The sequence below is a fragment of the Rhipicephalus microplus genome, chromosome 2 (genome assembly GCF_043290135.1).
Source record: "Rhipicephalus microplus isolate Deutch F79 chromosome 2, USDA_Rmic, whole genome shotgun sequence".
Classification (NCBI taxonomy): Eukaryota; Metazoa; Arthropoda; class Arachnida; order Ixodida; family Ixodidae; genus Rhipicephalus; species Rhipicephalus microplus.
In genome coordinates this window covers 282,199,911-282,224,912 of record NC_134701.1, presented here as the reverse complement: position 1 = coordinate 282,224,912, position 25,002 = coordinate 282,199,911, and the positions used below count along the sequence as shown (strand labels likewise).

The following is a 25,002-nucleotide window of genomic DNA, read 5'->3' as shown; positions in this document are numbered from 1 at the left end:
AACTGCATCGCATAACCAAGGTTTTTAATACATTACTTCTATGTGGACTTCGTCGGGACTGATTAATTGTAAAATGCCGTTTGTCATGAAATTGAGGTATGTATAGTAATCGAAGTTCCACCGTAATTTCTTCAACAGGTTCCATTGTCAACAAAAAGTAACATCCCCAAAGAGAATCGTGCGCAAAATGGTGACCGTCACCTGATGTTTCAAAGAGGTGCCTCCGAGTCATCACCTGACCTTGTGACTAGTGTGGAATTTGCAAATGACAGCCGTTCCAGGATTGAGGTAGACCTCTATTTTTTCTGCATGTGCTAGCTGTTATACCAAGTAGACTTTGGCATAGTTATTGTTATGCAGGAAGCACTTCCACCTTCTTGGAAGCCTGTTTTTTTTCTGTATACGTACGTACACACACACACACACACACACACACACACACACACACACACACACACACACACACACACACACACACACACACACACACATACAAGCAGGTTCAAATACACTTCAGCAGTTGTGTTGCTCTTATGCATCTTGTTTACTGTGGTTTGTAGATTTTAAATAGTCTCTATGGGGACTCGGAAGACTTCGCAGATATTTCTTTAAAGATATCAGATCAATGAGCACCAGCTGCTAAAAGATGAGTCAAATGAATAGCTATTGGCAAGATTTTTGTGACGACCTTTTTGATAGAACTTGTGTTTTCTAAAGCATTTATTCTGGACTCACAGCTTTAGCGACCTTGACTTTCATTTGGCCTCAGCATGCTTGCCATGGGGCGTAAGTAACGTTCACAGCCACAGCTAGCACCTGTTGCGCAACCAAGTTTGTCACAAATCAACTGGTCGCAAATGGCTGCTTTACTCGCAATCCTCTGAACCAAATACATGCATAGGACCAGGACATTTAAGCTTATTTTACGAGGCAATGGCAGTATGAGCCATATGCGAGCTTACGGGAATTCCCTGTGGCAGTTGCACACATGTGAACACCAGTCACCTCGAGTCGCTTTTCAGTTGCCACTTGCAAATACAGTAGACTCTCAGTAAATGAAAAGTTTGCTGAACAAAATTGCTGCCTAAATGGAACAGCTGTCTCTGATATGACTGGTTTAGTACTTTGATTCTGCATCCGTGTTCATTTCTCAGTTAACGTAACTACTGTTAAATAAAACATTGTCCTGGTCTCCTCAGGTTTTGTTTAACTGTAGTAGTCACACAACCCGTGTTAGTCATAAGTTTGAATGAGCCTATAAAGACATAGATTGAAGTGACATATAAGACACATAGGCTGTAGAAAAAAATGAAGAAATAAATGCGTGTAGGCAAGCACTGCTAGAAAAGAGAAAGAAGTTGAAACCATGAACAGCATACGGTCTGGCTTCTTTGCCAATCGATAGCTTTCCTTTACATATGCCATGAATCTAACTTGGATGTTTTATTTTCTGTGCACATTTCTGTAGAAAACAAAATTTAGTATGCTAAGGCAGCACGCATGCTCACATTTAAGATACCCTTGACCGTGATGCGTACATAACTGTTGAAAATTTTAGAAAGTCACTCGTGTGTGGTGAAGGGATACAGCAATGAATAATTTTCCTGAATTGTCTGGATAAGTGCATTTATAAACAGATACAGATTTTGTAGAATCACACTTTTGCAGTAACCTAGTGGGCTGTCATTGTCACATGTGCATAACAATAATAAAATATGTTTTTTTTTTCATTTATATTGGAGTGTTGGAATATTGCCACTTCATACAGCTTGCCTTGAAGTTATAGCTTTTTTACATTACAGTCACCATAAATATTAGGCATAGAAGATTTGATTTATTATTGTTTCTACAGCACACATATAGTTGTAGCATGCTATTTTATGGGCATTCATCAAGCGCATTGATATAGCATTGAAATAAGTTGTTAAATTGCAGAGTTCCTTTGGTTACCATAACAAATAACGAATTATTCATGCTGCTTAACATCTTGGCACTGTGAATGCTGTAGCAGCCAAGAAGTGATGTAGATGTTAAAAAGTGGTACTATAACTACCTCATAAAAATGAACCTGCCATCTGCACTTGCAACAAAACCTACAAGCTGCTGTAAGCATTTACAGTCCAAATGGCACAGTTTGCTTTGCATGTAGTGTTGCAAGTGTGGTGTTTATGATCACTTGCTACAGTGCACTTTAATAAAGAATGTATATACTCGCCTCTATTGGACAAGCATTGCATGTGTTCTTTATGAGTGGAGAATATCATTAAAAACATGCCTTCCCAGCCTTGCCTTAAATGTTTTTTAGTGGCAAGTTTCAGCATTCTTTACTAGTCACATTCCTTATTATGTGCCTGCGGTTGATGGACCACTTTAAAAATTGTGCGTTAATTTTGAGCAATGCTCAACTTGTGTTTTCATGGTGGTTCTCTAGGAAACCTTGTCAGATTCATCCTTTGACAAGAACATTGCAAGGCCTCTGGCGGCAGTCACAGCTCGGAAGAGAGCTAAACCACTGTGCAGCCCTGCTAGCCAGCCCCCCCAGCTGTCCACAATGGCTGCGGCTTCTATGGAAAGAACTGTGAGTGGGCCAGGATGACATGTGGTTCTCTCGTGTTGTTACTGTTCTATTCACTTCTCCTGGACATGCGGGGTCTGTCCCAGAAGTTCCCACAATTTTTGTTTTATAAATAATTTATTCAATATCAGTTTACAATCTTTTATGGACTTTTAAAAGTACCGTAATTACTCGGATCTAACGCGCACCTTTTTTCCGGTCAAGTCAGTTCATGAATCGCATGCGCGTTAGACTCGAGTACGAAAAAAAAATGAATATGGTCATTCTATTGCCATCGGCATTTCCAAAATGGCCGCCCCCTATGTGCGTCGGCATGGCGCGTCGGCCATTTCTGCCTATGTGTTTCCCATGTGCGGCACATTGCACGTGTGCTGAGGAGTTCGTCATCTTGTAGTGCATTAGCATCGACGGCATGGAAGGGCCGACTCCAAAAACTCGAGTGCACCACAATGCCGCTTATAGAAGGGAAGTCATCGCGTGTGCAGAAACGGACGGAAATCGGGTCGCATAACGGTCGTTCGGAGTTCTTGAAACGTGCGTGCGGGACTGGCGGAAACAAAAGCAGAAGATTGTCGACAGCAAAGCTTCACGCAAAGGCTTCAGTGGACCACAGCAGGGTCGGTTTCCGCAAATTAAAGAGCTGCTCGGCAAGTATGTGCTTGAGCAGTGAGCGGCACAGCGGCCCGTGATGACAGAACTGCTCCAAGTGCGGGCTATGCAATTAGCCTTAGAAAAAGTCTAATGTGGAGCTGGTTTAAAGCGAGGAGGTGCTGGCTAACTAACTTTATGAAGAGGAAAGGCTTTTCCCTCCGAAGGGGAACGGGCATATGCGAAAAGTTTTGTGGAGGAGTACGATGAAAAGCTTCACAGTTTTCAGAGGTTCGTCCTAAAGTTGCGGCACAACAACGGCTACCTGCTTGGGCAAATCGGGAATGCCGATGAGACGCCTCTTTACTTCAACATGCCTGGCACCACAACCGTCGAGAAGAAGGGGGTGAAGCAAGTTCGCGTGCTGACATCGGTCCACGGTAAAACTACAGTGACGGCAATGCTCTGTTACACGTCAAATGGGCACAAGCTTCCCCCGTACCTCATATTTAAATGGAAGACGCTCCCGAAAGGAGTCGTTTTTTCGAGTGGTGTGACCGTGCGGGCCGGCGAGAAAAATGGGTGCACGTTGCAATCGATGTCTTATGTTTGTTTTTGTTTGTTTTTTTTCGTCGTGGAAATCGGGTGCGCGTTACAATCGAGGGCATGGTAGAATCGAGTAAACACGGTACTCCTCCCTGATTAAATGAGTGGTAAGGTTGTCAATGCATCACCCAATCATTGAAGGCGAGAACCTCCGTCACAGAGGTCGCTGAAGATGCTTTTACCATCTTAAACATTTTATGCGGGATTCCTTTCAGGTTTCCTTTGTCACTGGACACAAAAAAAAAAGCCTGGTAGTGCCAAATCGAGGCCATGCAGTGGGTGGAGCAGAGCTGCCACACTCTTTTTGGCATGTAGCTCGGAGGCAATCAGTGCGGTGTAACTCCACCTTTGTCTTGCTCGTCAGAACTTTTGGCAGCATTTTCGCGCAGTTTCCTTATTAGAAAATTTGTCGTCAAAGCACGATAAATTGTTGTTTTGGATATTCGACCCTCCTCCACGATCATGTGACCAGGGGCGTAGCCAGGAGATGGCACACCGGGCCTGTGCCCCCCATAAAAAGTTTTTTTGCCATGGCAGAAAGAGCAAAAAACTACCATTTCAAGGGGGTGCCTCTCCCGAAATTAGGGTATTGCCCCCCCCCCCCCCCCGCCCTGAAAAAAATTTCTGGCTATGCGCCTGCATCTTACCACTTCATCGCCAATCCTTATAAAATACTTGACCCCTTTCTGCAATGAGTCATGATTTCGGTAGGTGTCCAGAGTGGTCGTTGTCGTTGACCGGCTCCAGACCTTCCCAGAACCTCTTGTTCCACATAAGAATATGGTTTTGTTTTATCGCGACTTCATCATAGGCTTTCTAAAGCGTTTCGAGTGTCTCTATCTTATTTCACAGAAAACATGATTGCATGGTGTTGCTCCAAAAACTCATCCTTTTAATTTTTTTTCTCAGCAAAGGTGTAGTAGATACCTCCCTGCAATGGCTTGACTTGCCTCAACAACTGCCCGCAGGCAACCGAAACCAGACTCATTTTGACCCTTACCCCTGAATGCAGAGATGTTACTTGGTTCGCGTCTGACTTGACTTGAGTAAGTTGGCATGAAGCAAGCAGCGCACTTCAAAACGCCCAAGTCGGCCTTCGCGTTTCATGGATGCTCAGGCTGTCTTGCTTGGTCAAGTCAAGAACGAGCTTCAAAGCAGAAACACGCTGCTCGCCTGGTAATGAGGTTAATAATGAAGTTGTTCGCGTAAGGCACGTGTTACAGCAAAAAAAGATCGTACATTTCAAAATAACTCTAAAAACGAAGTGCCACAAGCATATTTTTGCCATTTTACGGCTAACAAGCGGCACATGGTGCCCGCCGCCGCAGCGATGTGGAGTGTTGCTTCTGTAAAGTGTCCGTTGCCCGCTGGTTTTAGTGGCTACCCAAATGCGTCCCATTTCTGCACGCTTGCTTGTTTGGAGGTGAAACGAGCATCATGTTGGGTTCTTTCGCCGCTTTTTTTATTTATTTTTTTTTTCAATTGAACGCCACGGCGTGCATTTGTACTGACCTGGCTCGGGAGGTAACGGGATTTTCAAGGTATTCGCCTTTCTATTTGACTGTGGGCACACTTGTGGCGGGCTAAGTCGCAGTTATATATGAAAAAATTAAAAAAACAGTCGTGGGAACAAAAGTTATTCGTATCCTTTCATTGAGCTTGGTAAACAAGCGAAATAGCGGTGATCAGTACATTGCCCTCGACACAAGTTTGTCTCGCGGGGTGTAGCAATGCCAGGTTGCATGATGGTGAAGGGGAAGGCACATGGTCAGGTAACCCGTGATAGGGGCACCTCTTTTTTTTTTTGTGTGTGTGTGTGTGTGTGTGCATGTGTGCGTGTGTGTGTGTGTGTGTGTGTGTGTGTGTGTGTGTGTGTGTGTGTGTGTGTGTGTGGAATTTTTCGTAGCAATGTGCGGCAAACAATGCCTGTCTGAGCGAGAAACAGTGCCCTAGACTGGACGAAAAGATGGACGAGGCACACAGACACAGTGCTCAGTCAATTTTGTACTGAAAGAGACGGAAACGGCGGAAAATGTCATGTTTTAGAAGAAACAGAAATAGTCCTTGCGGTACAGAACACTTTGACGCCGTCACCACCGGAGATAATAATACGCACATGAGTGTAGTCAACACGTCCTGTCACGCCAAAGAATTCAACCATTCCTTAGAAGTCCCGCATAACTATAGGAAGTGCCACCGGCTGTGGAAAGCGCACCAGCATTGCGTACAGGTGCTTTGCGATGAGTGGCGTAACTTTTCAGACTGCCTGGCACACTGTTGACTACGGAATGCGGACGAGGTTCCCGATGACTGGAGTATGCCAGCGCAGTAAAACCTGAGCACCATCAGTAGCTGTAAAACTGGAGGCACAGGGTGTTTTCGGTTGTCCCCACTTTCACGAAGCGGCAACATAGTCAGCAGCTGCCGCACGGCGTTTTTGTCGAATCTGTATCGAGCGTGGAATTGTTCCTCGTCATACAACTCCATCGGATTTCCTCTGTCACATAAAAAGTGTCGACGAATCTTCAACAGGCAGTGCATCTCACAAAATGCTACGCTTATGGCGTGGCAAGCAAACTCAACAGCGGCCGACCTCCGCTCGACGTCCATTGGAGAGGTGGCCATGTTAGAAGAAAACATGAAGTCGCTTTCAAGCTAGCTCCGCAGCTGACTTGAAGCTTGTCCTGACTTCGACAGAGCCAAGTCGCCTTCAAGTCGTCCACAAGTTCGAGAGCGATTTATGGCGAGCGGCAAGACTGTCTTGAGTCAAGAACGAGTCAAGTACGAGTCAAGTAACATCTCTGCATTCGGGGGTTACACTCCCCTCTGTGCTCCTGAAGCGCCCTACCAATGGTGTTGCTGACTACCAACGAAAATTTCGGGAACTTTTGGGACAGACCCAGTATGCATAGTTGCCAATCGGAGCATCTGTAAGTGTAATGTGCATCAAGAAACCTAGGTAACCAGATTTCATCTTGAGGTCATTGTTACAGCATTTTCTATACCCTTTGAACATCGAGCAGGACGAACTATTGTCACCATCCCCTTATACACAACCTTTTCCTTCTCTTTTTCTGTAACCTTTAGCATCATTCCTATTAGAGCTAGTTGCAGCACACTAGTACTCTATGTAACCTCTATATTGAAGGGAGGCTTGAATCTTTCGTGTGTTCGATTCCTGATTTTATTACTCAACCTGATTTACTGCTGTTCCGAATGTGTTTTTAAACTAATGCATTGATTTGTGCTTGATGTTAAACTGTTACGACCTTCGTGTGCTAGTACAGTTATCAATAGTACTAGTTAGTTGCATCTCCATAGAGATCATCATAACAATAGAGTAAAGCAGTTTAAACATGACCGGTTCACATTCCCGCATAGTTAGAGCAGCCTGCAGTGAAAGCCCTGTAATATAATGTCATGCTTTATTTCAGGCTCCTGCTGAACACATGGTTGCAGAGCGAGATTGTGGCACCAATGAGGTTTCTTGAATTTTCTGTATATATTGCATAACTTACACCTTTGAGAACTACAGTGTAGACCACTTATGATGTAACCGCTTACAATGCGGTCTTTTTATACTCCTGTTTACCCTTTCATAAAATCCCATGTACGTATATGCATACCGCTTATTGTGCAGTCCCCCCAAGATGAAAGACTGGTTAGGTACCAAATCAACGAAACTTTTTGCGGTGGCCACACTTGACGGGAATGGTACATATCGTTAATGAGAACGAGGGCAGCACATGTAGCACTCAAATAGTGGTTCGCGATGCGATTGCGATGTCTTAAGTTGGGCCTTAATGAATGGTTGTCTTAATTGAATGGTTGGCTTCTTTCAAAGGGTCAAATTCTGGACGTGATTCGACATAGTTTCTGTGTAATGTGCATAATCGAAGCGGTCTGGTAGTTGGCGAATTTCCGCGATGGCGCTGTCGTTTGTTAGGCACCTGCCCTCCCCCTTTCGCGTTCATTTCATTGGCAACTCGTGTCCTTGTACATTAACTTCTTTTAACATTCAGAAATTTAAATATTAACAAGCAGACATCGCATGTTTCGATTCACGGACACGCAAAGCTGCATGCTCAACACGTTTTGTGCAAGTGCGGCCCTTGAAAAAGGTTGTTTTGGTTATAGTGCGGATATTTGCGACTCCCGCGACTTACGTTATAAGCGGTCTATACTGTATCATTTTGATAGTTCTGGCCGTACTGATGGATGTCCGATGTACAAGTTTGGATTTATTTCTCTAGGATCAAGCAGCTTCGGCCAGACCAATAGATCCTGTGTTTGAGCAGGCTTGGCCAGAGAAGGACACAACAGTTTCAGCTTCTGTAAGTGTCAACCGCACTTTTTGTCAGTCTCTTGTAAATATAGGTGTGTGTATTCGATTTGTGCATTATTTTCAATTTTCAGAGCATTTGTTCTGCTCGCATGCCTTGTTGCAAGCACTCTGATCTTTGACAGTGCCTCTGTGTGTTTTTTTGAAACTATCCTTCTCTAATTATTCCAGTAAGACAGCACCAGTTAAACTGCTCTTAATTTTTTTATTTTGTGTATTTAGAACTGAAAATTTTATGTAATATGCATTTCTCGCAGCTGAAAACAAATATGCATTTAGTTTTCAGCTGTCACTTCCAGATTTTAAAATATTGACTGTTCCATAAACTTACATTCTGTCCACTGTTTAGACAGCTTTGTCATAAAAGATTGCTGCAAATTAGATATGGCAGTGTTCTGTAAAGAACAGAAAGTGCAAGGAAACCATAATTTTATCTTTAGCTTCATTGGTTCAAGAGTTATGGTCTTAACAAGTGGACTCGTCAGAAATCTTAAACTGTGCTTTAATTATATTGCTAATTAAATCACTGTTCTTAATGAACTTATCATAATGTTTTCGTCTTATTTCCTTCATCAATGTTTAAGTTTTCAAATGCTGCAACAGTTATCAAAATCCAACCAGTAGATCAAAAGATACTGCGGGCAATGGCCTCTGACTTGGTGAAAAATGTTTTGAGAAAACAAGAAAAGAAGTTTAGGGACACGGTGAGCACGTATATTCAACAGGTAATGGTGTAAATCAGTTCAGTAATAATGCTAGAAGCCGCCAGGAATGTAGTCATCATTTTTTTAGCACTTTCTTTTCATTGCATGCCAGATGTTTCCAGGGTTTCCATAGTTCAGATCAGCATACAGCGTTTTAACGGTGCTTGCGCAGTCATCAGTAACGTGCGCGGCAGCCTTCTACGAAACAGAAGACATTCCCGCTTTTACATAATTTTTATGTCTTTGCATCTTCATGAAACATTTAGGGTTAAAAAAAATGCAATTCAACGCAGTTTGTCCGTTTGCTGTGCCATGCGAACCGCGAGCACCTTGATCTCGAACGAGTTGCGCGCCGCATCCCCCTTCCCCCTTTTGCTCTCGGCGAGCTTCGTACAAATTTCACTTCCCTGCACTCATCACCCGTCAGCACAAGTTTCATGGCGATGCCATATTCCCAATCTTCCTCGGAAATATTTCCAGGCTCGCCACACACACTGCACTTCATACACTGAAGCAGCTTACGACGGTGAACGGCATTCCAGTAGTCGCGGTCGCTTCAAAGTCTCAAAAAACAGACCGCTCGCGTCGTGAGGCTGACGTCGACAAAAGGTCCCTTTGAATGTCACTCGCACAACACGCAAGGGCTACTTTTTCAGCATCAGAAACCAGGGGTGTGCCGATGCACAGATCTCGTGTGTGATCGTTGGCCCCGGCTATCCCGTCTGTGATCGCGGGAGCCGCGTTCGTGATGGCGTTGGCACAGCCAGCTTTTTCCATGTTCTCGGCGGCAGAGGGTTCCGCTTCTTTTTGAACGCATGAACAATATGGAACTTTCGATGACTGCCTGCCATCACACCGATCCCACAGCCGTCGCTTAGGCCTCGTCACAAAATGGCGGATTGCACACCGCTGTCTAGCAGACGAACCCCTTGACTATAGTGAACTAGAATATGATCTAGTGGCATGGCCGGCAGGCTGCAGCTGCTGTCGATCCAAAACGACACGGATGGCCGCTAGGATTTCTCACGGCGCCACTGCGCTTTTTCATGTCATGCGCGCGAAGCGAGCGTGCGCTGGCGGCGTCTTCTCTGGATAGCGCAAGCAGCACGGGAGTCAATCAGTGCGTGTGCGTGAGAATGTATGTGAGTTTGGCACGTTGAGCCACCGCCACCTGAAGAAACTTCGTCAAGGCCTGGAAGCTCTACCGCATATGTCAACGGGCTGACGACGCTGGTTGCGTTGTGCGCTGTGGTGGCACACAATGCAACCGATGCCGTCATTCGGTGGCACATTAACAGCGGCGTTGCAGTCCCTGCAGCATTACTGCGCTTCGACGAAAAAAGACTAATGTTCCATCGTTCTCTGTGTGCCGTCAGGCTCTTCGGAGTTGTGATGTGTGCTGCCTGTGGTTGTGCTCGTGTTCGTTGTTGATTCACCAGATTGCGAGCAGCTGCGGTGCCAAGGAAGTGTTGGGTCCACATTTCTGTGGAAAGTGTGAATCTGGGCTGCGAGTGTATGTGTTTGTATTTCCGACTGACCAAGGCGCACGGAAAGCATAGATCTATGGGTATCCTAAGGAATAGTGTCAGCCCAACAAAACATGAAAAAGTAAATATGCTGCTTTTTTTTCGTTTCGTGTATTGTGTTACATCTAGTACCGTGTTATTCCGTGTCACTTTTATCCCATGTGCTCATTTCGAAGTACGCGTTAAGGCCAATACCATAAACGGGAAGCATCATGCTGTCGCTTTTTTGTCATTCGCAGATGTTTGAAATCATTTTAGCCTGTGTGATATAAACGAGAGGACCAGTGACGGCAAAAAGGAAATCCTAGCGCACACGAGATACTTTTTTCGTTTCTCTGGTCCGTGTGCGTGCTTCTCAAGAAGTGTTCCTGTGATACACGTACCGCACTCTTGTGGGCCGCGGGCCGTGTAAGAGAGCGAAGCCGATGAGCGTCTCTTGCAGGCCGGATTATTGCATTTCAATTTCTAACAAGTTACTTTACTGCACGTGATACGCTGTAATCTGCTGCATTCTCTCGCCAGTACCGGGGTGGAGTCTGTACTTTGTGAGATATCCCGCACCAACAAACATGTAGCTCCCAACATGCCTAAGTGGAGAACGGATTCTCATTGCGTTGCTCTGGGTTGCCCAACTGTTAACCGGGACGCTCCGAAGGTATTTCTGTTTGCAGTTCCCAAGGATGACGATCTCCACAGAAAGTGGGAGCGCAACTTCCAGAGGGCTGACAAGCCTCTGACCGAAACTTCAGCGGTGTACGAACATCATTTCGAGCCAAGATACATCCTCTGTGAATATGTGCACATGATAAACGGCAGTGAAGTGCGCATTCCCCGAGGAAAACCATCATTGCTTCCTAATGCCATCGCCAACGCTTTTGCCAGGTTGTCCATGCAGTAACTAACTTCCTAATTTTACGTTTGCATGAACCAGAAAGCAAATGCGCGTTAGAAGTTACCACATCCGTAGCTCTGCAGGAGTCCGTGACGGCCCAAGAATGCAGCTGAAGCTAGCATGAAAAGTAGCAGTGGCGCCACCTGGCGGAATCCCTGTGAAAGCTGACGATGGGGCCCAGATGATCGTGCCACTAGATCATATTCTGTTTCACTATGCCCTTGACATCCAATAGAGAAATGGGAACTGCCCCATGTGATATAAACGCACCAATGATGTGCGAGTATTTGGTTTTTCTTTATTCGCGATAGCTGCATTGTTGCTAGATGAAAAGCGTTTTTCCACTTGGAATAGACAAAAGAAGAATATGGCTTTCAAATGAGACCAAAATGGCCGTGCTATTTGGCGTGGTTTTCAGGCGCCGCGGCGTCGAATATGACCGTTTTTGAGGTGGGTTGCCAAGGGAAAATGGTCACGAAACCGACTTTGAGACCGAATTACTTAATGAATACGCATTACTTGGCAATAGCATGTTAGGAACACCTTCTTCAGGCCCTATAAATTAATAAACAAAGTACTTCAAAAAATTGCTTTTTCGGAAATTTTTTGGCCTTCAAGATTTTTGGCCTTCCCCTTAAAACAACAGACCAGATGAGGAGGAAGACACCTAAACAAAATGTTTTGCGTACGTGTCTTCCTCCTCGTATGGTCTGCTGTTTTTGCTGATGATTTTTATTGTGAATATGAAACAAGCCCAAAAGTACATTATTTAATTTATTGAGAGATTCAACTTAACTCAGGTACTGTATTTGCACGCTTTTAAGTCAATTGGAGTGTAGATCAACTCGCCTGAAATTGTACAGCAAAAAAAAAGGGGGGGGGAGGAAGCATGAGCACATTTCATAAAAAAAATTAAAATTATTCACGATATATCCAAAAAAAAAAAACCAAATCACGAAATAGAAGGTGTCTTCACGGCAGTGCTTGAAAGCTGTGCAGAAAAGCTAGTTTTGCAGAAAGAGGCGGGAACTATTTTCAGAAAGACTTTACAAATTAAACTAGTTTTCGATTCCTTGTCGACACCCTAACCTCGGCTTTCAAATTAAAACTAAATGCGTCAGCCTACAGTCATGTAAACACAGCATATGTGAAACACAGACGTACTTTTTTTTTCTGTGAATTCCGAACCTTGCTGAACGAATGGTCCATTTATATGATCAGCTATATGGTGTAGACAATGCCTAATGGAAACAGCCATGCTGCTTGAAGTAAACAGAATTGACATGTTCAGTGAAACCTTATTGAATTGAAATCAGCCAAAAAAAATTCATCTGTGAAAGAAGGGCAGAACTTTGCAGCACAAATGTGTCACCGCTGTTATTTGCATATCAAAAGTACTTACAAATCTTTGTGTCAAGGTTCATCATAAAATGGGTCACGCTATTCAGCCAGCTTGTCATGTGCCACCACAGTACTGTAGGTATTCACGGATCCTTAAGCCAACGCATAAGTGGTCCCATTGTTGTTGTCACTGCTGCCGCCTGGCACATTGTTCGTAGCTTTATCCTACATGTTGGCATACGATGCGTGCATGTTCACAAAGCTGACCCGGCTAACTCCAGTTTTCTAGCACACCTTAACAGTTGTATGAACACACATCCCTTGCCCCTTTTTATCTAAACTAAGAGCTGTTGTCAACTACAGTGACGTAGCACTCATCCTTCACTACAAGGGTTGCAATATCTGATTCATTCAAAGCTATGCCTGATGAAATTAGCCTTCACATCTCTCCCATCATCAGTAAGATTAACTAGACTACAGAAGTCAACAGTGTATCGCTTGCCATGTGCTGTAGAGCAGGATGTACTGGAACAAGGGGTGCATGCCATTATAGTAATCAGTTAAGTGACATTATCCTGCGAATGTGTAACCACTGTGGCTGCATTTCAAGTACAAGCAAAAATGATTATACTTAGATTCAGGTGATTATTCAAGAACTCCAGGTGCTCAAAACTTCTATAGACCTCCACTATAGTGTTTATCATAATCATACCATAGTTTTGGGATTCAAAACCCTGAGTTTTATTATATATTATTACTACAATTGTGTAATGTAACTACCTATATCTCTTTAATAGTATTTGCAGTATGGTATCTATATATTTTCTTTTTTTCTTATACAACTGCACTCTCTCAAGCCTCAAATCTAAAGTTTCCTTCCTCATTTCTCCCTCTCTCTCATTCAAGTTGACAGTCCACCTCATATTTGTCATTGAAGAGCTTTTTCGTTATTGCCTCCTTTCTTGTGGCTTGTTCGTCAAACTAAAAAAAAGCTTTATTTATTACAAGAAATATTCTATAAGGATTGAACTGTCTATTCTGGTGAATGCGGCTCGCGAATTCACGAAAATGTCACTTTGCCTGCCAATTTTTCAGCAAGCTGCAGAGCTGCCTCAACCTGGTGGTGAGGGTCCTGTGGCAGAGCAATTGCCAGTATTGGACAACAACATGCTCATGATGGCGGAGGTCAGTGCATTGCTTTTTCTGCTAGGCAACTAATGACTCAACTTCCGAAGAACGAGCTTACATGTAATTAATGTAACCTGACAGCAGCTATCACGTAACCTATGTTTAATTTAACACGAGTTGGGTTGCTAGAGACGTCAGATTAACTGACTTTTTGTTTTTATTAAACTGCAGTCAAACCTGCTAATATGAAATTTGCAAAAAAATGAAAACTAGTTCAACAGGTTGTTACTTCGCTCTAAAACTTTGATAGATTTCGTCGTATTTTGGGTAAATTAACAGCCCCTTAAGATGTTTCTAAACTTCGCATATTATTCTTTTATGTATCCGTGCAAGATATGTGTATTATTGCTCCCCATAAGAAAATCAGCATCAGTAAAACTTCGTGCCCTGTCTCTGGGAAAGGGAACTTTTTGTTAAATATGAAACAGTGATTACTAATACTGTTTTATTGAAGGCTGTAAATGTCACATTTGCAGGCCCATGCCTTGCGTGGTGTGAATCAAGATGTGCAGCAGGCTATGTACAACATTGAACTGGCTTTTCTGCAACAGTGAGTGTGGTATATCATTCATGCATCATTGTACACAACTCGATATTTTTATTCCATCAAGCGACATTCGAGTAACGGGAACCATTTTCATGATGCATAAAATTTCTCACTTGAACTAGGGGTAGGTAGGTAGGGGGGCGCGAGCCACCCAGAGACACCTCCGTTGTGACTGTGCACCACCGCCGGGTAACCAAGAAGTAATGCCAACTGCCATAAGCAGCAAAATCATCAGTCGAGAGCCAGGCAATCAAAGAGACGTGCTCCAGCACGTGCTTAGCATCCTGGAACGCCAGCGGCCGAAAGCGGCGTCCCCACGGATTTGACGCGAGTAGGTTGCTGCTCCGGGACGTCCGAGCACGCTAGTGTCTAGCTTTAATCCCCCTACCCCTTCCCCCTTTATGCCGGATCGTCAATAAAGTTGTTTCACTCACTCACTTGAACTAAGCCACACCCAGTCTGTGTGGCACAGTCATCAACGTTTCTCAAGTAGTAGATGCACGCTGATCCCGGCCCGTAAAGTAAAATTAAGTGCATTAGGCATAAGAAAGAAAGTATGAAACAGAAGGGTTTGTTATAATACAAATGCTGGAAGGGTGGCCTGATTTTAACTTCTTCCCAAGCTATCAGCATTGAAAGGCAGCATGTGAAAAGAAGGAAACAATATAACTTATAACTAAGCTTTGTCTAAGTTGAAGGGGTTCTGGTGATTAACTAGTTGAACTGTGGCATTTTTATTCTGACTAATCTGGTACGCTATATTATGGGACACATTTTTGTGCCTGTGCTGGCTATTGTCCTGATTCTCTTGTCAAATGTGTTCAGTGCCCTGGACACACTGTCGTTGTAGTTCTTTCCTGCAGCCTGCTTCAAATGCACTCTACTCAAGTGTTTCTCTGTGTCTAACTAGAAGTCCTCTGTTGAACATTGCTGTGAAGGATCAAAGCCTTTTTCAAAGTTACGATGTTCTACGTACTTACGCCTGCAAAGACGTCTTGAACACATTCCATAATACACATGTGGCATGCCGAAACACCGGAATCATATTTGAGGTATAGCAAATTGCTACTTGGAGCCCTTTCATCCCGCCTCATGCTTGGGCGTTAGCCCATTTTATGTGACTTCATTTTAGTGAGTCACTGCTCTATGCAAAATTTCCAATTATGCTTCTCTAGACTTTCTTTTCTGACTTAACTATTACGTGAGACTTCAAACTGGAATCCAGAATACTTTTCTGCCCTAATCAAAATGTCAGACTGAGATTAGAATGACAAATATCTCGTCAGCATATGGGCTGATGCCACCATTCCTGTCATATTTCTCTCTCTCGCACCGTCTTACTCTTATAGATGTGCCTTGCAGCTTCAACAGACCACTCAACGACCGTTTCGGTTAGGGCAAGTGAGGCGGGCTAGGAAGCCTGCTTGCAGAAATTTGCATTTCATTCATTGCAGAGGCCTTGCACCTGGCGGCGAGCAGCAGGGGGAGGAAGCGGAAGATGACGAAGATCGTGAGCTGGAAACTGAGCCCGAGGCTGAGGGAACCCAAGATTTGGCCGAAGCCGATCAGTCGCCTGCCGCAGAGCAAGATGCCGATGACCAGCAGCCTGAAGACGTGGCAGCACCAGCGTTGTTGGGGGTTAGTTATATGCCACTGTACGCAGTAGTTCTGCTTGCTGAAGCAGCCATTAGGATTACTGGCGGAGAACACTTGTGTAGAAGGTACAGCATGACCTGATTCCAAAAAGTTCAGACATAGTGAAGTGGCATTCTGTGTGTTGAAAATTCAAACATTACACAAGAATTAGTCATTTAGAACATATTGCTTAGGGCATTGTTTTGGGCGGGACATTTGCGGCCTTTGCATTTTCTTCTTGGTTGCGAAAAAAAGTTGTCTCGCAAATTGTTTTTTCTCTCCCTCTCTCGCTCTAATGAATGCAGGCTGTAGGGGGAGCTGAAGGTGGTGTGGCAGAACAGCCTATGGATGATGCTGCCTCAAGGCAACCAGCATCTGTAAGTAGAGTTTACCTTGTCCTGTGTATAGTCCGGTAGAATTTTGGGGATAGCAAGTGGGAGAAAAAAAAGAAAAGTTTTCACACTAATATAGCTTGAGCAGAATAGAAATCAAAAACATTTATTCGCAGACCTATTTACCATTGTCTGATGCACTTAGATCTGAAACTCCCTCATCAGAGATGTCCTCCTAAAGCACCTCATTTTCAGTGCCATCACGGGCATTGGAAATCATGCAATTCTTGGAGGTACGACGAACGAGTGCCTCAGGAATTCAGACCCAAATTTCGGCAATTTATATACACCGCATCGCTGGCGAGGCTCGTCTCGTCCATCTGGCTGGCTCCCGGCCTTATAATGTGGTTCTTGATTACATAGGCACAGTTCAAACGGCTGCAGCCGGGGTGTTCTCCCGGGCCATCAAGCTTGGCTTACTTTTTTCTTTTGTTATGTGAGCCTCTCTCTTAATACACTACCGTATTTACTCTCGTAATCCTCGCACTCGCATAATTCTCGCATCCCCCACATCGCCCAAGAAAAATACGATTTCTTTTTTTTCTCGAGAAATTATCGCACCCCCGAAAACTGCCGCAATAATGTCGTCTGCTTGTTTCAACCACAGATGATGATAGTGCGTGCCATCTGTCGCTATCTCTTAAGCATTAAACGTACTATTGCACGCAGATTTAATCCAATGCAAGCCAAGCCGAAGTGGCCAGTACGCGTTGCGGCGTGTTTTGTACGCTGTGTCGGTAATCTTGGCATGTTATGGAGTGATACTGAAGCTACACGGCCGCTTCTAGTTGCAAGTGATAGATCATGCACTAAACGACGGCAACAGGACCGCCGGTAGGCCCTTCGGAGTCTGCGAGTTTAGTGTTCGCAACTGGTGACGGCAGCTGAAAGCCACCAAGACGCATTGGGCCTGCCGTGGGCCTAAAACTGGGATTGATGGTAAACTTTATTTCTTCAGGAGGAAACTGCGGACGATTCTGTTAAATAGCCATTAGCCCAATACTGACGTCCTACGCTTACCTTTTGAGGGCTCCTGTTGAGCGACGAACGCTACCATTACGCCCGCAACGCCCACAAGCTTTGCGTATGGTATTCTAGTTCTTGACTATTTGCTTGCACTTTTTGTGTCTCAAATAAATCTTGCCTTGTGTTGAACCTCGACTTTTATTGTAGAGGTAAGTTCTAATTAGTACTTCCTAAAGCTTGCTGTAAGTTGCTGGTGTGAGAATCCGAATTTGCAGCCACTTCGCTTTCTTTTTCGCTCTGTACGTTTTCGTAGAACATTTTCCCCGCGTAATTCTCGCATCCCCCAACTTTGCATCAGTTCTTCGACAAAAACAGTGCGAGGATTATGCGAGTAAATACGGTATTCGGTTTTGTTGCTTTGTTTTGCTGCACATGCATTTGGAGAGAACATATAATTTTGTGCCTTCATTCAGATGTTAAACCTTGTTCATAATATAATACAGAAGCAGTGTGCAGAAGGAAAATATTGTGGTAGAGTCTAAGATGTGCGAGACTTTTTACACCATATTGCTTAGTGATTGCGCCTGGTGTATGATATTGCACTTCAGTTGGTTGACTATTTATATCGTGGGTACATTCCTATTTAAAAGGAGCTTGCAAGCATTGGTAGGCACTGACATAAGTATTCAAGCAGCTCTCAGAAACATTAAATACTTACAATTTCCACCCAGTGGCTACAGTGTCTTGCTGTTAAGAATTATGTCCAGAGTTCGACTGTCAGCGTCCAAGGCTGCATTTTAATTCAGGCTAAATTCAAGAATGGTAGTTTAATATGCATATTGTAGGTCACCAAGGGCTCTGAAGCCCCTCTTTCTGCCTCTGCTAAATGTATCACTTTGGGGCATTGAACAGTTGATAAGTATAGTGAATTGTACTCTTCTCTGTGTACCCCCTCCCATTGCCAGGATGCATCAGAAGTCTCACATGAAGATGCAGTGCCAAGGACCGAATCAGAAGATGACCCTCCTCGCCAACATGAGGGCTCTCAGCCCCCGCCTAGCTAGTTACTTGGTGGGTGAGCCTTACGTTATAGTAATTGTTCATGGTTATAGGTGGTACATCAGGCATATTCTTTTCTTTTGCAGCAAGCTGCACACAGGCACAAACCTTTTCAACGACTCGCTTGTTTCGAGCTTGCTGTGCAGGCAACGTTCAGCAGTGGTACAGCTAAACAGCGCTTGTTATTGGGCTGACTTAGGCGAGGTGTCCTCCTGTTTACTCAGGGCATCATTCAGCCCAGGATGGGCTTGCGAACAGTAAAGATGTTCGATTTCACTCCACGTTAACAAAATAAAAAAGCGCTACTCTGCCCTTTTTTTTTTTTTCTGCACAGGAAAAGTGTATTTGCACCATTTAACGTACTACCTTTTCATTAATACTGTCATTCATCACCTGAAATGACTATAATATGCATGTTTGCACCTGCCTAGTTTTCTCTTAAATTGACTGACAAATTTCGTGGAAACGGGAAACCGATGGGAGGCACTCCAAGATGAGCAAGAATGAGGCTCAATGGAAGACGTAAATCAGTGAGAGGCATAGTAGGAAGTGAGGCGCGGTGCTAAGCGCATCGTAACCCAGCTCTTTGCGAGAAGTGGGTTCGTGAGGGCCTCGGTGAAGCATAAAGGAGTCTGTCGGCTCTTTGAGAGTTCACTCTTCCAGAGTGGCCTGCTTGTACTCCCGAGCAAGAAGTTGCCCGATAGGCAATAGAAAGCAGTGGTGTGACATAGGAGTGGCATCAGCTTTACTATTTTAACGACTTTCATGGCGTGGAGCTGGCTTTTTTTATTTTTTTAAATGTCTGCATTTATGAAACTTGGACTAGTTTGTTGGGCATGGTATAACTGTGGTTTTAGCGCACGAGACAATTGCACTGAACACAGGACAAGCACTTGGTCCTGTGTTCTTTTTGTTTCTTTATGCGCTAAAACCACAGTTATACCATGTATTTATGCTGATGCATAGTTTAAATTTTGTGTTAAATGCAGTGTCCAGTTGATGTCTATAGGCCCCGCTGTCCTGCCAAACTGTTTGTGATAGCTTATGCCTGCTGTCCTCCAGATTGTGTGCTAGAAGATAAAGTGAATCCCTCTTCTATCATTGAATCAAGATAAACTGAAAAAACTGAAGAGTTAGTTTTCAAGGCTTAGGATCAAGCTTTCTGCCGTCTGTGTGCTGCAACAGTGGAAAATGCGTTACAATGCCACCTGAACACTTCAGTGACTTGTAGCATTGCAGACGCGCACATGATGTGAAGTAGCATAAACGATGTTTCAGAGGGAAGACTAACATTTTTTGTTTTCTTTTCTCTTGCAGAATCGTGGAGCATTTATAGATCAAAATCAGTGAACTCCATGTTACATTGATGAGTCATTGAGATCTTAATGTTTTGATGTTTATTCGATTATTTTTGTGCAACCTTCTCTCCTAATAAAGTAATGGTATTTTTGCCCACCAACTGACATGACCAATAAAGTCATCACTTGTTCATATTTATTCTTCTGGTCTTTATTTTTACACCTTAAAGGAAGTGAGATGCATTAGCTCCTTTTGCTCTGATTATTTTGTATTGTTTTCTTTGCAATCACAACTTGAATTCCTCTGATTAATCAGCTTACATTCTTGCGGTGTTTAATTAATATTGACCATGCTCTGCGTACTAAGCGACATGAAACCCGTTTTAGTCATGAAACATGTCACGTTAAAACCTGCCACCTTTCATTAGTGTGGCTCAATTGTAGTAACTTGGTATGTATAAATGGATACCAAGGTGAAACAACAGTTTAACATAGATTGATAAATTGTATTCCAAGAGCACTAATGTCATAAATTTCACCATTATATGCTTAGTATTAATAACAGAAAAAATCAATGTCAAGGTTTAATTTTTAAAGTTTTGAGATCTGTGATTGATATGTGGGGTTTAACGTCCCAAAAACATCATATAATTATGAGAAACCCCGTAGTGGAGGGCTCCGGAAATTTCGACCACCTGGGGTTCTTTAATGTGCTCCCAAATCTGAGCACACGGGCCTACAACATTTTCGCCTCCTTCGGAAATGCAGCCGCCGCAGCCGGGATATGATCCCGCGATTTGCGGGTCAGCAGCTGAGTACCTTAGCCACTAGACCACCACAGCGGGGCGTTTTGAAATCTCTAGGCGCGACATAACAAATTTCAAATGGTATTATTCGTATTCTGGCAATACTGGTTCAATTAAATTTCGTCAAATTTGGTGTGTTATGTCCATGGCCTCATCACAGTATGATGCACCTCATTTTACCGATTAGCAGCTACATATGACTTGGTAGACGCTGTCAAAATCTATGAAGTCGCAACTTAAGGCGCTGGAATGTCATTTTGGTGTCGCCACTCACGATTTTTTATTGTGTGCTTTCTTGCTTACCAAGCGTCTTCTCACGGTAAGAATGGTTTCTTCGGTGTTGTGAATTTGTAATTCACTAATGCACGAAGAAATAGTTTCTTCCTTTAGTGTCCCTTTAAGGGACTTCAGAGAACAGAAAAACCTTTCGTCCGTACTTCAGACTACTACACTTGGTAACACTCGGGCAGAGCGACTGCCGGCCACCTTTTTCAAGGCTAGGTCCACCTTCAACAAGAGCACTCCTCCCTGCTCGTATGTCATCCGAAGGTCCCAGGCTCTGTCTCTGCCAGCGGTAAGTTGCCTTTTTGTCCAGTTTACTTTCTTCACATCTATAGCACCATTATTACAGTGCTCTTCAACGATACAATGAAAGTGACAGCAGCCAACATGGCTGTGCTGTTCTTGCCTCTTTATGCAAAATGTGAATGGCCGAAGCGGAGCGGCTGTGGCTACAGTGTCCAGTATGGTAAGGATCATGAGCCCTTCTCTTCTAGCTTGCGCCTCATGCTCTCGGCCCGAGTTTAGCAATAAGCGTTGCGCAGTAGCAGGAAAACGATGATGAATAAAGATAATGACGTTCAGTGTATGTGGCATTGGGCCAGTTTTTTTTAGGGAGCGACTCAGCTGTGAAGCCAGCATTCTCTTCCTATATGCAAGGGAATCGGCAAAGGTTGCACAGTGGGCTTGTTGGTTATTCATGTTGTTCGAGGTATAGCGCATCCAGGATGGGACAGAAAAGAAGACACAGAGCACATACACGGTGCTAACTTTATACAATGAGGTTTAATCCGAGTAACAGCAATACTTATACCAAAACATGGCGCGTCACAACCACGTGCTAGAACCAGAAAATTGTGATCTACTGCAACTCATGCGACATCCAAATAATGCAATTCTTTCAATGATAATGATACCGATGGCTTGCTTATACATGCGTCCCCAAACTTAGCAATGAATTTAGCTTCTATGATGAGCCTTGTCATGTAATTAGTGCTTCTTTCGATTATGCTGGTGTGAATAAAGAGGGGTTGGCACCCGCATTCTTTGCAGTGAATTGCAAGAAAACCCTCAGGCTGTGCCTTGGCCACGTTATTCTTGTGTTCGTTCAGCCTATCGATGCATCTACCGGTTCGGCCTATATAGCATGCATCACACGTTAATGGGATCCGGTAGATGACTCCTGTGATGCACGCGACAAACCTAATACGGTGATTCTTTTCACACAGACCTTTCTCTGGGCACTCCGGTTTCGTCTTTCGACAAAGACGGTTTAGCTCTATGGGTGCCGAGAAAACTACTCGCACGTTGCAATGTTCTGCTAATTTATTCAGGTTATGTGAAGCACCATGAATATATGAGATTACAGCTAAACTTTTCCTTGCAGGCGTAGCACGCATTTTCGCGCCTCCGTCGGAGCAGATTTGCCTCAGAAGGCTTTCCGCGACAGAAGTTGGGACGTGTTGTGGGTACCCCGAGTCAGCTAAACGTTTTGTTCGCTCTCTCATGCTTAAAGACAAACAATGCCAGCAAGAAGTCCTGCCAGCAGGTGACGGTTAGGCCGCTTGTTTGGACCACAGCTGCAACCGTCCTGGATAGCTTGTCAACTTCTTTACTGCTGTAGTACGAGCTGATTTGGTATATAGAGTTCCAATTTGGTATTGACACACTTTTCGCACCAGTCAAAAAGTCGGCCTTTTTGGGCAGCCTTCAGAAGCTGCACTGAGGTGAATGTGTAGCGTAAGAGTGACCGCACAGAAAACATGGGGCGGGCATTCCAACAGTTACGCAGTACTTTCAAATTTATTTCTGTTCTTTTGTAATTAAGTTGTTCGATTATGGGACACATGATTCCACTGCAAAGAAATTCTCCAAATCTGCAGGAAGCCTACGCACACCGCTTGCTCTTGTTGTAGCGACGGACTGCCTCGCCCTGTACTCGCGACGGCTGAAACCATCACGAACTTTGGTTAGAGAAATTGTGTAGTGAAAAAAGAGCATGTATTTAAAGAAACTTATTCTCAGAAACAGTGGACATTAATAACATTCCAATAGAACATCTCCACAGAACAGAACATGCAAACACACAATTTCTTGCAATAAGATATATATACATACGTACATTACATGGTAAAAGAAAAACAAGTAAGGCGTAAATACGTATATTTTGCGTATTTACATGGCATTTCTGCAGTATTGAACAGACATCGCCCTACCAAATTCAGGCAGGCCGAAAGACAAGTTTCACTCGTTTCTCACCAACAAACACAAAAGGGCAGGACCAATGCCGAAGGATTCCCTCCTCTTCGAGAAAGAAGAGCTCCTCCGACAGAACGGGTGGCAGCTCTGTGAGGGACGCTGCTGGTGCTGCATGCCCTTTCTCAGCCAGTGCACCGATGATGTAGTGGGTGATGTGGCTTCAAGCCTATTTAGCCTCCCATGGAGAAGCGGGTGATGCGACTGGCATTGAGAAACGTTAACGTAGTTTAGGAGTTATTGATGGTACCGTACTTCATGGGGCTGTATATAATTAGCAATTTTTATGGAAAGGTAGGTCACAAATATCTAGAGTGGCGAATTTTTGGGCAAAATTTGTGAAGAAAAGTGGCAACTTCTGGCGACTCCTCTCTAGTTCCCACTCGTTGTTTGGCAAATTTCACTCAAAAGTCAGTGGCAACCCTAGTAGGTGCAGCTGTAACGGGCACTGCACAGTTCATACCTACTGGTTTTACTCGCTTCTCTGCAGAAAGCAAATGCAAATAACAAAAGAAAAGGTGCAAAAAAGTAGGTTAAAAACGTGTTATTGTGTATTGGCCAAATTATGTTACTTAACGTCATAGTTGCGAACCACCCTTTCAATTAACTTGACAAGGCAGCCAATAATGAAATCTAGGAAGTTGGCTATTTAATTTCAGCGACTAGCATCTTTTTCCTGTTCAGGCTCCGCCTTAGTGATATCAAGAAGCATGGAAATGTGTATCACTGGCTTTCGCAAGTGTTTAAGAAATGTTCCAAGCACAGTCAGACAACTCCCCGGTCGTAGTCCAGTTTGGTCGAAACTACTCGGCGAGACGTGCCTCTAACATATGTTATCGCCATCTGTTGGCTCCCAGACTTCCCGTCAGGCGTACAGCCCGCCCGACGGGCTTAGAACATTTGGGCCCTTCAGAGACCCGTTGAAAAAAAAAAAAAAAAGACCATCAGATGTGAAATAAAAGACGTACAGATTGCGAACTGTCAGCAAATGTTCCGCGTTCAGAAAATTTTCATCAAGCTCGAAATGTGCTATATTGCTCGATTTGTGTAGCAGTACACAACGCACGATGTACGTACCTGTTTTACACGTCCAGTCGACACCATGCCAGAGAACATATGGTACGTCTACATGCGGCGGCTGCGACCGCGTTATCTTCTAGCCACCATAACCGCGTTGCGGAGGGTGCGCTTTTTGTTTGTAGTATAAGATGGTGGCGCGCACCTTCAGCTGAGGGGCGCCACTACCACTCCGGCAAATTTTAGCATCCTTGGCCTCGCCGCTGTCATTCCCTCCTCCTCGCTGAGAGCTCGCGCTGGATCGACGGCTGGATAGGTGGTGCAGAGGGAGCTGCGTTGCTTAGACCATAGCCTCCTCTATATAGGAGGCTATGCTTAGACAGCCCCGTCTCAAAGTCTTTGACCATAGCCTCCTATATAGGAGGCTATGCTTTGACATTCGCCGTTAGGGGCACGCAGGAAGTAGACGCTTGCGCGCGTCTCCCATGTATCCCGGCCAATCTCCGCTGACACGCAGGGCGCGAGCGTTGCGTTCCATTGTCAGTGAAGCCGTCTCAAGCTTGCTCAAGCCTCTAGGCTATGTATTATGGCGCTGCAGTGAGACTGGCAAACTCGACTGAACGGGGCCTATTAGGGTTCGTGCATGCTCGCAGGTGGTGCGTAGAGTCACTGTATATGCTACCTTATAGGTTAATGTTAATGTATATGCTACCTTATAGGTAGCATATACATTAACTCTAGTGGTGCGCTGAAAGAGAGCACCTAGCGGAGAGTGGCGACACAACTCAGGCGTTCGCGCCCAGGCGGCCGGCAGGCACTGCGCCGTGCTCCCGACCGGGTTGCAAAAATTGGGTGCCCTTTCTCATCTTCTAACCACTACCACTACCGGCCGGCCACAGTGTACCGCTGTGAGAGCATGCGCGTGCGCCGCTGACATGCTTCATTTTAAAACGAACGGCTCGAAAAGCCATTGTGCCAATAATAC

The 25,002-nt window shown here is 44.4% G+C and overlaps 1 protein-coding gene and 1 long non-coding RNA gene across 10 annotated transcripts in view; one reads left to right on the top strand and one right to left on the bottom strand.

The window, feature by feature from the left end:
- LOC119179958 (uncharacterized) overlaps positions 1-19,858 on the top strand; it is a 109,660-nt gene extending 89,802 nt beyond the window's left edge. For 8 of the 9 annotated variants that reach the window (XM_037431126.2, XM_037431105.2, XM_037431112.2 and 5 more), the window contains 10 exons: positions 139-288; positions 2,432-2,578; positions 7,204-7,251; positions 8,023-8,103; positions 13,670-13,759; positions 14,239-14,312; positions 15,764-15,947; positions 16,250-16,321; positions 18,268-18,373; positions 19,679-19,858. In XM_037431126.2, coding sequence (XP_037287023.2) covers positions 139-288; positions 2,432-2,578; positions 7,204-7,251; positions 8,023-8,103; positions 13,670-13,759; positions 14,239-14,312; positions 15,764-15,947; positions 16,250-16,321; positions 18,268-18,366 — 945 coding nt within the window. In that variant the 3' untranslated portion in view covers positions 18,367-18,373; positions 19,679-19,858. Of the gene's footprint in view, positions 1-138; positions 289-2,431; positions 2,579-7,203; positions 7,252-8,022; positions 8,104-13,669; positions 13,760-14,238; positions 14,313-15,763; positions 15,948-16,249; positions 16,322-18,267; positions 18,374-18,447; positions 18,673-19,678 lie in introns of those variants that run through there. The other variant, XM_075882152.1, reaches the window with a different exon arrangement.
- A 1,653-nt stretch (positions 19,859-21,511) lies between these two features.
- LOC142788343 (uncharacterized) lies at positions 21,512-24,318 on the bottom strand. Its single transcript, XR_012889330.1, has 3 exons — positions 24,078-24,318; positions 23,004-23,204; positions 21,512-22,692 (listed from the first exon to the last, which is right to left on the bottom strand). It is a non-coding gene; the product is annotated as an uncharacterized LOC142788343 (long non-coding RNA).
- Between the last annotated feature and the right edge of the window lie 684 nt (positions 24,319-25,002).